Source organism: Epargyreus clarus, unplaced genomic scaffold (assembly GCF_041222505.1).
Source record: "Epargyreus clarus isolate Ecla_fem2 unplaced genomic scaffold, WU_Ecla_fem_2.2 ptg000021l, whole genome shotgun sequence".
Lineage (NCBI taxonomy): Eukaryota > Metazoa > Arthropoda > Insecta > Lepidoptera > Hesperiidae > Epargyreus > Epargyreus clarus.
In genome coordinates this window covers 928,567-943,038 of record NW_027332228.1, presented here as the reverse complement: position 1 = coordinate 943,038, position 14,472 = coordinate 928,567, and the positions used below count along the sequence as shown (strand labels likewise).

Here is a 14,472-nt window from a genome sequence, read left to right as displayed (position 1 = left end):
AGGTTTCCCGTAATACTTTTAATTATGGATCCCAATGGATTGATTAAACCACGCTTGGTTCTTTTTGTTGGCAGAAAAGTATCTAATTGAGAATTTATTTCCTTAATTTTGTCAGACAAGTGTATGATTTGATATTTAAAAAGAGCGAAGCCTCTAGTAGTTAAGTTATTTGTGACATCAGTTAACTGAGTTTTAGTCAAATCTAATTGCTTCTGAATTTCATCAAAATTAATATCATGTAAAAAGGTGTGATAATGTGAGGTTATTTTTGCAGGTCCGAGTTTGAAAGGAAGAATGCCAGGACCATCATTTAAACTGTCAAGTCGAATGTCTTGTGCTTGGGCCAGGTGTATCAGGATCACCAGACATCTGTAGCAATCCAGACGTTTTGCGTTTACGTTTCAGTCTATTTTTAGCTACGGGTGTGCGCTTCTTTGAAGTGTATATATGTACAGGTAAGTTTGAAATAACTCTATCATGTATGTAACGCGGTGCAATTTTTTGTCTTGTAGCTACCGGGTTCCTAATGTAAACTTCTTGTCCTTCTTCATAATCTATCTGTGGTTCTCTACGTGCATTCTGTTGAGACATAAGTGTGTTACGTTCAGTCTGTGAAATGTCGTGAATAATTTTATATACTAAATCCATTTTATGACGATGGTCTTGAATGTATTGTTGCATTAGTCGTTCATTTAAGTTTAAGTCAGTAGGGTCACGCGGATCGAAATGTCCAGATATTAAGTCAAAGGGTCTGCATTTTGTTAAACTATGTACGGAACTATTGTAGGCAATTATAGCATAATTCATTAAAGTAGAAGTGGATTCATTTTTATACTGTAGTTTTAATAACCTTAAGTGTTCGAGTATGGTGCTATGAAGACGTTCAATCATTCCGTTTTCATTAGGAGAATAAGGTGCAGTAGTGTGATGGTGTACATTATGTAACAGAAGAAATTCTCTAAATACCTGATTAGTAAATTCTGTTCCTTGGTCAGTAGTTAAATTAATTGGAAATCCATGATGAGTGCACAAGGTAAGAAAAGCTTTTACTATATTTGGGGCTGTACAATCAGATATTTTGTATATTTGAGCGTATTTAGAAAATGCGTCTATTACAGTTAAGTACTTTTCTTGATTAATTGTTAATACATCTGCATGTACCATTTCAAAAGGTTTACTAGGAGGTGGCACAATTTTAAATTCTGGACGAATTGGATGACGGTCGTATTTAGCTCTACTACATGTAGTACATGAATTTATAAATTTACTTATAGATTCTTTTAACTTAGGCCAAAAGTATCTATGATAAAGGGATAAATAGGTTTCTGTGATACCACGATGGTTCGTTTTACCTTCGTGATACTTGCGTATAATATCTTGTTGCTCAAAATAGCTGCTGACATTTTCTAATTCATGCTTAACTAGGACTAATCTTATTGATGAATTTTTAAAGAATTCTTGCAAAATTGGTACAACTGTAAGCATTTTTTCAGGCGGATTTACAAGAAGAGCAGTTAGAATCTTTGGGTCGATGAAATTTTTTACTGTATTTATTAAATCTTGTTGAAAATTATTAGCTGAAATATCTGTAACTACTTTTTCATACGTGTTGAAAGGTGTTGTGACTTTTGGTTTACGGTTAGATGGATGCTCACAAATATTAAGAATTAACTGTTTATGATATTTATTCAAAGGGTCATTGACAATAGGTATTTCAAGTACAGGATCTTCATTACTGGTATGCATGGTTTCACTACGTGATCTGACAGTTTCAACGTCATTCGCAGGTATTAATTCGTCAGTAATAGAAAAACGAGAGTTTGCTGTTACTGTGGAACATGGACTACTTAAGGGTTCTATGTTTGGTGCTGTGTCAGTCGACGATTGGCTTATAAAGGGTCTATCATCTGGAGCGGTAACAGTTGATGATGAACAAGTTGAGATATTAACAGCTATTGAGTTTAAATCTTCATTATGAATTTCAACTCTAGAAAGAGCGTCTGCATTAATATTAAGTCTCCCTTTTTTGTAAATTACTGTAAAGTCATATTCGGCTAATTTTAATTTCCATCTTGTCAACCTACAATTCGATTCTTTTAAGTTCATGAGCCATTGCAAGGGCTTATGGTCTGTAAAGATTTTAAACTTTCGGCCAAACAGATATGCTCTAAAATATTTAGTCGCCCACACAATTGCTAGCAATTCTTTTTCAATTGTAGAATAATTTAATTCACTGTCATTAAGAGTCCTGGATGCGTACGCTACTGGTCGGTCACTACCTATAGGTCCTTGTGATAAAATAGCTCCAAGTGCAAAGTTTGATGCGTCTGTGGTCAAATTAAACTCCTTAGTGAAATCAGGGTATTGTAATATCGGATCGTTTGTCAGTAGTGTTTTACAGTGATTAAAACATTCAATGTATTCTTCAGACAAGGTTATTTTTGCACCTTTTTTTAAACAGCTAGTTAGTGGTTTGGTCAGTCTTGCAAAGTTAGGTATGAAACGTCTGTAATAACCTAGCAAGCCTAAAAATCCTTTAATTTGTTTTGTAGTTTTGGGAATTGGATACTTTGAAATAGCACTAATTTTGTCAGGGTTTGGCTTTACTCCGTCAGATGTTATAATATGTCCCAAATACGGTGTTTCATGTTTCAGAAACTCGGATTTGTCCATTTGAATCTTAAAATTGGATTGACGAAGTCGGTCAAAAACTTTACGTAAATTAACTATATGTTCTTGTAGTGAGGTGGAAAATACAAGTATATCGTCTAAGTAAACTACGCAAATTTCATTCTGTAAGCCTTGTAAAACGTTGTCTATGACTCTCTGAAAGGTTGATGGGGCATTTTTAAGACCCATGGGCATTCTTAAAAATTCAAAGTGTCCGGGAGCAAAGTCAACACTAAATGCAGTTTTATGTATGTCATCAGGGTGAGTCTCCACTTGATAAAAACCACTAGCTAGGTCCAAAGTCGAAAAGTATTGGCATTTACCTAATTTGTCAAGTATGTCGTTAATATTAGGGATGGGGTATTTGTCATCAATAGTCTTTTCATTCAGTCGTCTAAAATCAACCACAAGTCTCCACTTAGTCTTACCCGAAGCATCTGCCTTTTTGGGTACAATCCAGATGGGTGCACTCCACGCAGAACTAGATGGTCTGATAATTCCCTGATCAATCATACTTTTTATTTGAGCCCGTACTTCATTTCTATGCACATGAGGGTATTTATATGTCTTACAATGAACAGGAAATTCATCGGTAGTTTTTATACGGTGTTTGATATTATTGGTGAATGTAAGTGGCTCGTTTTCTACATAAAAAACATCGGCATATTTTTTGCATAAGGCAAATAAATTTGCACTTTCTTCCTTATTTAAATGATCAGTTCGTAATCTGGATAAAATTTTTTGAGTGCGATCTAAATTTTTATTTTTATTAAAAAAATCATAGGCCGAAACTGATTGTTCACTGAATAAACTTGCAGAAATTGGTTGGATCAATGTGAAAATCACATCATTTTTAGAAGGGTTAGAAACTTCTACATAGGCTTGGCTATTTTCAGAAATAGTTAAACAATCACCAATACTACATTCACAAATGGTCTGTCTATCTATAATAATTTCACCTTTAGCTATAGTAGTTGGCACTTTAATAATTTTGCTAGATTGTGCTGGTATTATCACCTCTATTAAATTTACACTGCCAGATTCAAACATATGGATTTTATTTTTTGCAAACTGTGTGTTAAGTATGCGAGAGCCTAAATCAATTTTTGCTTGCCACTGCTCTAATAAATCACAACCTATTAAACCGTCGAAATAATTGTGAAACCTATAAATGTAAAGCTTTACGGGGTTATTGTCATTAATTTCAGAAAAACATGGTATTTCTATGGAATAGTCATTTCTAGTAGAAGCATGAATATTTGTCACAATAAAAGGGTCGTAATATAATGGTAAATCCGAATAGTATCTTTCTATAGCTTCTGGATTGATAAAGGATTGATTTGCTCCTGTATCTATTAATAATTTCAGAGGTGGGTTATGAATTTGAATGTATGGAAGCTGTCTTTTATTTTGTAAATTTAATTCTATCTTGGGACACTTGAAATTTGAGCTGACAAAAAATTTTCGTCCGTTTGTTCGTCAGTCTGTTCAATAAATTGTTGGTCATTTATGTAACCGTTTCCCACTAAGTGTTCAACTACGTTAGATGGGGTGTCATAGCTCATGTCATAGTTATCGACGAAGTTATGGTCAATGTCATCACAGTTATCATACTCATTAGTATTAATTTCTTGGTAATAATTTGGAGAACGGTACTGACCTTGTCGGCTCCAGTCAGGTTTCATTGAAGTCGGTGGCAATGTACGGGCTTTGGGGTGGCTAATGCCACTCATAGGCTGTCCGTGCATTTGATTACTGACCTGGCGTTGGTGCTGTGTGGGGTGAGTTTCCCTAAGTGGTATCCTAAAACCAGTGCTCATATTCGATCGTGGTAGAGCCCTAAACATTTGCTGGGTTTTTGATGGACCTTGATAAGGCTTATTTAAGTGTGGCAACATCTGAGAATTATTCATGCGTGACTGCTGGCTAATTTGCTTATTAAAGAAAGGATTAAAATTGTTAGTTCTGAATGATGGTGTCTGTTGTGTAAGTTTTCGTGAATAAGAATTTCTATTTTGCATGTAAATAATATTTAATTCCTCCTGAGCAAACTCCAAGGCCTTTTCAAGCGTTGGAGGCCTCATACAACGTATGCGTGAGCCTAATGGTTCACGTAAGCCTTTAAGGAAAGTCTGTAAAGCTAATTTTTTATATAAGGTCCGTTTAGCTTCAACGGTAGTGGAAATATCGTCATGTAACTCAACATATGTCATTATTGTACCGAGTAAATTCTGAATTCGTTCATAAAAAATGTGGGGTGTGTCATTACCTTGAGATAACATAGATAAATCGCTATACAATGAAGATTCATCACGATGATCTGAAAAGGTATTAATAAGAGCTGCGCGGATTCCATTCCAATCCGATGGGATGCCATTCGTAGCTAAGGTTCTAGCCGCGGGTCCCTTAATTTTATTTAAAATTCCATTTATCACTGCATAATTATTTAACTCATTTCCAGATGCCGGATCGACATATGCTAATACAATTTGATCACATATGTTTAAAAATCTAATTAAAACATTTGAATTTCCATCAAACTCAGGGACTAATCTTAAAGCATTAAAAATTTTATCGGTTTTGTCTGACAAAGAAGCAGAAATTGCCGTTCCACTTACACTTGGCATTGAATTTTCTGTCATATTTAATGATTCTTCTATGACAAATAAATCTAAATTACGATTACGGTCTCGTATAGATCTACGAATTTCCTGACGAGAACTGGGTGAACTACCCTTATTTGCTCGTAATAAAAAAATCTTGAAAGATTTTATGTCACTGTTCACTCAAATTTTCAATAAAATTATATTTATAGGGATAGGAAGGACATATATTGTATAGGAGCTGCAACCAATAGGTACATACTTAATATCTACTTATTACTCACAGAAGTAGCTTCATCTCGTATTTGCACATCGATTTTTGGATGTAGCGAGCTGAGCAGGGTTCCCCGACGTCCGGATCTCGTTCAATGGTTCGGTTTCCCGTTTAATAGCGATAGTCCGAAACACGCACAAACCGGGAACTTTCGATTGCGCCAGTTATGGGTTCTGCGCCACTTATGGGTTCCTCGTTTAATTGCGATAGTCCGAAACACGCACAAACCGGGAACTTTCGACTGCGCCAGTTATGGGAGCTGGGCGTCGAGGAAATAATTGCAGTCTATTTCGCGAACAAATTAAATTTTTATTTAAATTTAACACAAATTTTACACAAGTTTTAACAAAAATGAAATTAAAAAAAAATAAATTGATGGGATAGGTCGAGTCACTTTCCGCGATGGAGGTGAACTGATTCCATGGTGGACGGCCACCTGTACGTGGGACGGCCACCCGCGTGTGGGACGGCCACCTGCGCGCCTCGTCAGCGTTGGCCGTTCCGCGAAGGCCCGATGCAGCGCAAGCACGATGCAGCGTGAGAACGGTGTAGGGCTGGCGCGATGCAGCCTTAACGTGTAGGGCTGTCGCTTACACGTAACTAGGATATTAATGTTTACACAATTTTATCAACAATTTATTCAAAACAGTAGGTACTTATAATAAAAAAATAACAAACACGTCGTTTATTCAATAACATTTAGAAAAATAAAATGGGATACAGAAAAATGTTTAAAAAAAATCCATAAATCTCATCGGTGGGAAAGGTAGAATAGCGAAATGAAGAATACAAATAAGGGTTATTGAGAAAACCTAAAGTTTAGTCGTTATCATCAATTTGAGTTCTTGTATAATTTCTCTTAATTTCTACATACATAGGCACGTAACTTGATTTACGAATACTGGGAACTGAATTTTCTAACTTTCTCCTATATTTTTCTGAATTTTCTCGTAACAAAGTACTCAAGCTTTTATGTATTAAGTTCCGGTAGTGACCATTTAATTGTGGAACGTATGTTTGTGTCACTTCTTCATTATTCTCAGTCGATTCCACGTTTGATTCTCTACTGGAGTCATAATTTTTAAGTTTTACAACGAGGGTTCTAGCTTCAATGTCCTCTTGTTTATTTTCAACTGGCTCATCATAATTTGGTGTAATTTCTGTAACTTCTAGTTGCCTTCCATCAGTTTTTCGTATATTCAAATATTGATCAGGAATCCTGGCATCTTCTGGACTAAACCTAATCACATCTGGAGGTTCTGTTCGTGGAGCTTCATAATTTACTGCAGTAGTGTCATATAGCGGTACTATTGGAGTCACGATGGGAAATGTTGATGGGAATGTAGGGGGTGGTGTACTCGTAGTCCTTTCTTCTACTGGTATTATACCAGAACTGCCCACATGGAAATCTTCTACGTGAGAAGAATTAAGAACACGATAATCATCGATAATTGGCTTAAATGTGCTTGTTGTCAATGGCGTTGAAAAGTCGTTTTGAGTAGTGGAATATAATGTTTCAGTTACGTTTTCAGTCTTTTCAATTTCCTTTTTTACAGAATACACATTAACATGGACTATCATTTTTGGTATTGTAGTAGACTCGATATCGTGAGATTTCGAGTTAGATATATTATTTTTATTATGTTTTACTTTACTTGAAAATCTTCGTCGGCTTCCTATAGATGTTCGTCTTACAGGAAATGATGACTTCCTTCTAAACTGGATCATCGGTCGAGATGTCGTTATATAGATTTTGTCTAATTCAGTTGGCGTGCTTACCGATGAACTAATAGTATCTGTAGACTTTGTTGTATGTAGTGGGTATAAATTAAGCATAACTCCAAATGATTTAACATTCTTTATGTCTGTGTTTTCGTCAGAAGTCGTACTTGATAATTTTATATTCGTTTTTTCGTTATCATTGCAAGAATCACCGAAACAATTTCTTTTACGATTTGGTATTGGTCTGAATATTGGGACTGTTGGTAAAATTTCACTAACAAAGTGCATACTTGATGCTGGCCCGAATCTTAATCCTTCAGCTAACAAATTTATTTCTCCAGGATGATCAGGCTTAAATGTGTATAACGGGTCAAATTGGTGATTAGATCTAAATTCATGTGTATTAGAACTATGTGCTATTATATCATCATCCTCGGTTTCTTTATGCTCGTCTGCAAAAGGCTCCATGTAAATTCCGGAAAAGGCAATACGAGTACTTGTTTGCGTTTTTACATCCCCGAATTTTGCGTTAAGAGTCCTTTCTAAATATTTAATTATCTCATTAAGATTCTTTAATCTCTGAGCGTTTCGGTAACTTTCCACCCAACTCCTAGAAGCGTACGCTTTAGTATGTGATTTACTAAAAGGTGCAGGTTCAGGATTTTTATATTCATAAAGAAATGGTCGCGGGCTGGTTCTCCTTATTGCTCGGTAATTTTCGGTTGTTAATCTTATATTACGTATATCTGGAAAGCGTCTTTTCTTATGGGCAGATTCAAATATTTCTGTAGAGGGATCCATGTAACTATTTTCCTGCAAAGCGTTGACAAGGAGTGGCATTCTTTCATAATATTCTTGATCAAATCCAAAATAACTGCGATCTAATCGATCTGCAATGGGATGGTCATTAAGTGCAATTGTTTTATTGTTTCTTTTCAGGTTTCGCCTATTTTGTACTATACTCGTTTCTACAACAATCATATATTCGTAGATTAGTAGAACTATCTGAAACAAAAACGAAGTAAAAATATTATATTTCGATTTTAATTATAATTTGGTGTGTACAATATGTTGTAAAGTACATACTACTTTACTTGTTAAGTTAATCTACTAAAATATTATAATTCGTACATTCTTCTACTACAAACTAATGAAGGAGTTCAAAAATATATAAAATAATATACATGATATTTACGATTTATTAAAAACAGATTCATAATTTTCAAATAATGATTTAATGTGAAGTATTAAACATAAAAAATAAATTAACAACACTACTCATAAAAGAAGTTATTCATATTAGTGTCATAATCATGGGTTTCCTCATGTTTCCAATCGTTTCTCTTAATTTCTAAGTACGTTGATCTGCTTAGAGGCATCATAGACTTAGGTGGAGTAGGGTTTTCTTCTATTTGAACTAACTCCCACTGACTGTCTAAATTTGTTGTAATTTCACTCTGGTCTGTTGTGGTCTCATTATTAAGACTCTTAATTTCTGCTTCTATATGCTTAAGAGTAATTTCCTTTGAAACGTTTTCTTTCCACGCTTTTAGTGTTCCTTCTTCTATCATTATTTTTTCTGTGGAATTTTCCTTGGATTTTGCCTCTTTATGCTCAATGGGTTTTACGTTGAAATATCGGAACTTAGTTTCGTTTTCAACAGGCTTCTCGATTGTCGGTTTTGTTGTCGGTACCGGGGGAAGCCTCTTTTTAGTTGTAGTTGATTTTATTATTGGTTTTGTAATGGGAGCAAAGCGATGTGGCATTGGCAAAGGTTTTGAATTATTTTTATTGGAAACCAAATTACCTACTTTTCGCATTGATCCCATATTATTGTATACGAGTACATGTTGACTTGTTCTAGTACCCTTAAAAGGGTAAGTTACTGATTTTTCTTCTTTAGTATCGTTTTTTATTGTTGATATTATCTTGTTTTTGATTAATTCTCGGCTATGGGCATCAAGCCTTTCAAAATGATTTGCCAGGTTTGCTGTTGTCTCAGTATAATAATCATCGTCAGTTGTGAAATCAGTGTCAGCAAATGTTGTAGGCGATGATTTTGTTTCAGGAAAATCGTCATATATTCCTTTTTGTAGAATATAATCTGCAACCGTAGTAACAGCATCCGTAGGCACTTTTTTATTTGCATAACTTAAATACTTAAGAATGGATTCTGTACTAGCTTCTTTTGTAGGACTGTTTGTTTCTGATAGTCCAACGTAACTATTAGTAGTACTGAATCCCTCATTAGATCCTAGCTTTGTGTCAAAATAATTATGTTTCTTAAAATTTGGTTTTAACAAGTTCATAATTGTTTTTATGGTATAATCTCTACGTATATCAACATTATTTGTAGGAGTGAAATCAACAGTGTATTTATGTCTATTAAGAAATTGCTTGTAAGCAGAAGTTGTTTTAGTAATTTCAGGCTGAACAGCATCATGAATCTTAGTATCCATATGTTTTTCAGTGGTGGAAATATCATTTAAAGTTTCAAAAGGTCTTGGATGGACTACATCACTACAATTATAAATTGTTTTGTTAGCATTGGATACAGAAAAATATGACAATAGGTGTTGTATACTACTCAATAGTTTTTGCATAAGTTGTCCGAGTTTATGAGAACATTTGCACTTTGCGTTTTTATCTTGTGCTAACGTTCTAGGAGTGCTTGTTGGTTTATCAATTATTGTTTGAGTAAATTTGTGTTTTCTCATCGGTTTAGTCATTCTTATTGGCATCTCAGTGTGGCTTAGATCACTTTTCATTGGTTGGGTTGAACCTAAAATATTTCTCTCGCTTATCATTTTATCAAAATAATTCATAATTCTTTGGTAGTCTCTTATTTTTCTAATTTTTGTAAAATAATCCACATTTCTTGTCGGATTTTTAAAGTAAACGATTGGAGAGGTTTTATATTCAATTGCATATAGCCGTGAATTTGGCATTTTCATCCAGTTCCTAGTATCAGCAAATACATTTTTGGTGTAAGAAACATCTGTGGTATCGCTTTTTTCATAAGGCGGGTACAGGCTAGTGGGTTCTTCAATTAATTTATCTACGTATCTGTTTTGATTGAAGGCTTTTAGTAATATTGGGAGTAGTTTCAAGGTTGTCCTGTCTATATTAATATTTGCTTTATTAAATCTTTCTTGTAAGGTTGGGCCATCTGCGCTATTGTTCATGAGATCTAACCAGTTAGACTTGTGACTTGTTCTTCTAACTTCCGCCATAACGTTGTATTCGTAAATTAAAATAGTAGCCTGGAAAAAAGAAAAAAAAAGATTTTCATATTAAATATAATACATTAAGCAATATTACTCCCATAACATGCATAACATTATTAACAGAATAATATTAATGTGCTACTTGTGTTAATATACAAACATTAATACTTACCGATACATATAAATAGAGCGGTTAATGTAACATTGAAAGAAAACATTAATATTTAAGGACACTTTTACATACTTAATATTTAAATCAAATCGATTACTGAAGCTGAATTGAACAAAATAGGAGAATTTTCTTTTTATCGTTATCGAAAGCTTTTTCGTTTTATCGTTACATTGTTTTTGGAACAGGAATGGTAGACAAATTAAAAGTAAATTATTTTTGACATTTGAGAACAAGAATTTACAATTTCCTTGCGAAGTTTATAAAACCGGTGTAAACAAACAACAATTTAAAAACATCTGAATGATGTAGTGGCTAAAGATTGCGGTTATTAAACATTGTTGTTTAAGATCATCGTGCATGCAAACATATATTCTTTGTAGAACTTTAAACTGTTTAGAAGTGACATGTAATATATTTGCACGAATCAAATAAAATAAAATTTCATTTAAACTATATAATAGTAAACAAAAAAATAATTTATTCGACAGTTGATCTGCTTTACTGTTAAATATATGCTTTCCGACATGTGGTCTGCCTAAGTAATAATGATGTAATACTTAAATAATAAATCAATGTAGTTAACATAAAAAAATCCAGATACATAAAACTTGTTTTTGTTTTATACTACTTAAAAATGATAGATCAAGTACCTATATAATTTATATACAACAAATACAAATATGCCTTTTAGCAATTTTACATTTGTTCTAACTTCTAACTGATTTTAGAGGGGTTCTGTCTACACATTATAAACTCTATGGTCCTGCGCACACGCATGTCACATTATGTCGAAGCAGCGCTTCGTGGACAATAATTGCTGCGATTGTTTCCTACATGTTTGACAAACGCCTTTTTAATGCTTTCATGCGTTTTGTGGGAATTTCTCTTTCATAACTCATATAATAGACCGATGATAGCGTAATAACTGTCACGTTATTTCATGCGATTTTTTATTGGTAACGGTTACGAATGACGATTTTAGTTATTAATTTTTATTTTATGAAAGTGAAATATTAAACGAGGTCACTGCGATGCATAATCTTTGTCATCAATAGAATTATAGCCATGGTTGAGGTCGTTAAATTCAGTCAAAAGTACGTTGGTATCCTTGAGGATTAACTTCAAATACGTCCGTAAAATATCTTTGCGCTACCACTCTTCAAACTAGATACCAATAGTACTTAACAGTGAGTTTCTATAACTCCTGGTGATTTGATTGATCATTTGATTGATTGAATAAGTTTTGTCTGAAGCGTTTCTGATTACCATCAACCTAATGCATGTAACGCTCATTTAAACACTATAGGCAATTACATTCTAAACTTTTAAATTATCGACAATTCATCGTTATAACATGTATCCGACGTTTAAAATTAAAAGCCATGTTAATGTAGCTACTTTATATCTTAAATGCGCTAAATAAATGTTTTTATTATTTTTCTATTTTGCTCATATACAAGAATGTGATACATCATACAAGTAACAGTGTATTTTAATTAACATTTAGTGCCTTTTTAGTATAACTTGGAAAAAGAAAGTAATTCTAGAAGTGTAATTAAAATGTGGCTAATATAGGCATAGTTATTCACACAAATGTACGTACAAATCCCATAGTATACAATACAATTATACAACTAAAACAGATAAACAAAAAAATAGGGAAGATAAACTAAATTAAAATCGCAAATGTTATACTCACAACTACAACGGTAACCGTGATAGCGGTCGAAATAGCAGCGCAGACGCATCCTTGTCGAATCTGTCTCTTTTTCGACAGTTTCAAGAACTCCTCCGTCCTTGCGTCAATTGTTCTGTACAATCCGAATTGGCTGATCCCCGAACTAACGGACCCGTCACTCGACATGTTCACATCACTAGTCCCGATAAAAGAATGCCTTGTTTACCGCACGCGGCCGCGCGCAAAAATGTGAATTCTTTCCGATTGTTCGATGCGATGTTTTCTTCTCAGATTGTTGCTACTTATAGGGATGGGAAAGATGCTTTCTTAGACGTCGATAATATGTATTGAATATACAGTTTAATATTCTTAATAGAGTTATTTAATGGAAGACAATAATACATAATCTGATGTAAGAGAGTGCATCTGTCTTGCATGGAGTACCTAAAAAGAAATTCAATTGATAAAATGACTTCAACTGATTGAATGTCTATTAAAGACATAAAATATCGTATCTACTTTAAATATTTTAGATGCTGTTTATTGCTCACATAATAGTTACCAGTCGCTCCTTTATAGATATTAAATAACTAAAAAGTCCCTCAGTTGAGAATGACATTCAAAATTCAAAATTGAAACAACATTGTCAAGTAACTTATTACGGCTATTCTATCGACTGTTTTATGTAGTCGATAAAAAATATCGATAAGTGTTACCACTGCAGCCAGCAGAGCGTGTCCGGCACGGACAGCGCACCATCCCGCGGTGAGCGAGTGAAACGCCTGTTATGTATGTTTACCACTTTGCATATACCGCTACCACTAAACCACTAACTGCTATGAATATGATCTTATATTACATGTAATTCCGTCATCATCTCAGGAAATGCGTAGACAGGTTCACAGACTAGAGATGTGTAAAAATATTAAGTACTAAAGTTATTTATTAATTTTTAAATTGTTAAAATAATAGTGGCCTTAACCCAGCTCTACTAGTGCGATTATTTTAAGATTTCTAAATTATATTAACTTTATGGAAAACATGGTCTTTACCCATGGAGTTTCTTTCGCTACTTTTTTCCATAAACATAATATATAAAAAATGGTGATAGGTTATTGATCTCCAAACTCTGTAAAGAATCTAATTCGATCTGTTTTTTTTTAATTTCTTTAAGGGTTCATGTCATAGACAAGTACAAGTAGTATTTTTGCCAATTTTAAACAGAATTTAGACACAAACATTTGCAACGAAAATGAAATGAATTTCTAATATACAAACGACGTCTAATATACAAACGAATTTCTAATATATGACGAAGCTTAGTCTCGGATTCGAACCCCGGCTGTCTCTATAAATGTCTGTTTCCTTATTTTATTGCGAAGTATTTGTAAGAAAGTGGTGGCGTGCTTCCTTATTCGGAGAGGATGATAGAATTAGTATGTAACTGTGCCGTGGTTAATTGGATATGTAGGTATGTGAGTAAAAATACTTTGTTTATAAAAAATACAGTAAGTAAATATTTTTAAAAAGATCTACTTGTTTTGTATTTTTGGCATCATCAAAACTTGGGATTGTGATAGTTTTGATAATATGTAAAATAATGATTTGGTTACCTACTTATTTCAATGACAATTTTTGTAAGTACTTATATAATCTATGTTAGTTCTCATCAGGTACCTTATTTTAGTTTTATTAGTATGGGGTTCCTTTAAATATAAAGGTCAATAGTGACCAAGCGCGAATTGATACACATTTTTTATAATACTAGGACCCTAACTTTAAGGAAGCTGTGAAAAAGTGGTAAGTAGGTTATTAATATAAATTATTATATAGGTCTAAATCACTAATTGAGAAAGACTAGTTTAAAACCGCGCCTCCACCACGGTAATTACCGTACCTCTGCCTACTAATCTTCCTATCACTGCGTGTTACGTATTTTTAGTTCATAATAATGAATGTAAGTTCTAAAATTATTTTCATGTTGTGTGTTTAACTTTACTTACTAATAACCAGATGAAATTTGACGATTAAGGTGTAAAAATGCAAAAAATACCAGAAGTTTTCCGTAATATAATTAAAAATTACGAACCTACTTGTTACGTAAGACAGTAAATTACAGATGCAAA

At 33.6% G+C, this 14,472-nt stretch overlaps 1 protein-coding gene across 2 annotated transcripts; it reads right to left on the bottom strand.

Annotated features, from left to right (window-relative positions):
- Positions 1-6,155: 6,155 nt before the first annotated feature.
- LOC140750720 (uncharacterized) lies at positions 6,156-12,650 on the bottom strand. Of its 2 annotated transcripts, none has more exons than XM_073084421.1 (2): positions 12,368-12,610; positions 6,156-8,274 (listed from the first exon to the last, which is right to left on the bottom strand). In XM_073084421.1, the coding sequence occupies exons 1-2, from the start codon at positions 12,530-12,532 to the stop codon at positions 6,367-6,369; spliced, it is 2,073 nt and encodes a 690-aa protein (XP_072940522.1). In that variant the 5' UTR covers positions 12,533-12,610; the 3' UTR covers positions 6,156-6,366. The 2 variants fall into 2 exon arrangements, with proteins under 2 accessions (XP_072940522.1, XP_072940521.1); XM_073084420.1 differs by lacking the exon at positions 6,156-8,274 and adding an exon at positions 8,356-10,532 and having other exon boundaries at positions 12,368-12,650.
- Between the last annotated feature and the right edge of the window lie 1,822 nt (positions 12,651-14,472).

What these genes read in the sequence shown, in the direction of transcription:
- LOC140750720 (XM_073084420.1), bottom strand. Translation starts at nt 12,532, where the DNA reads ATGTCGAGTGACGGGTCCGTTAGTTCGGGGATCAGCCAATTCGGATTG. An exon ending in TCACGGTTACCGTTGTAGTT is followed by an intron (nt 10,533 to 12,367) that starts GTGAGTATAACA and finishes TCTTTTTTCCAG; the next exon opens with GCTACTATTTTAATTTACGA.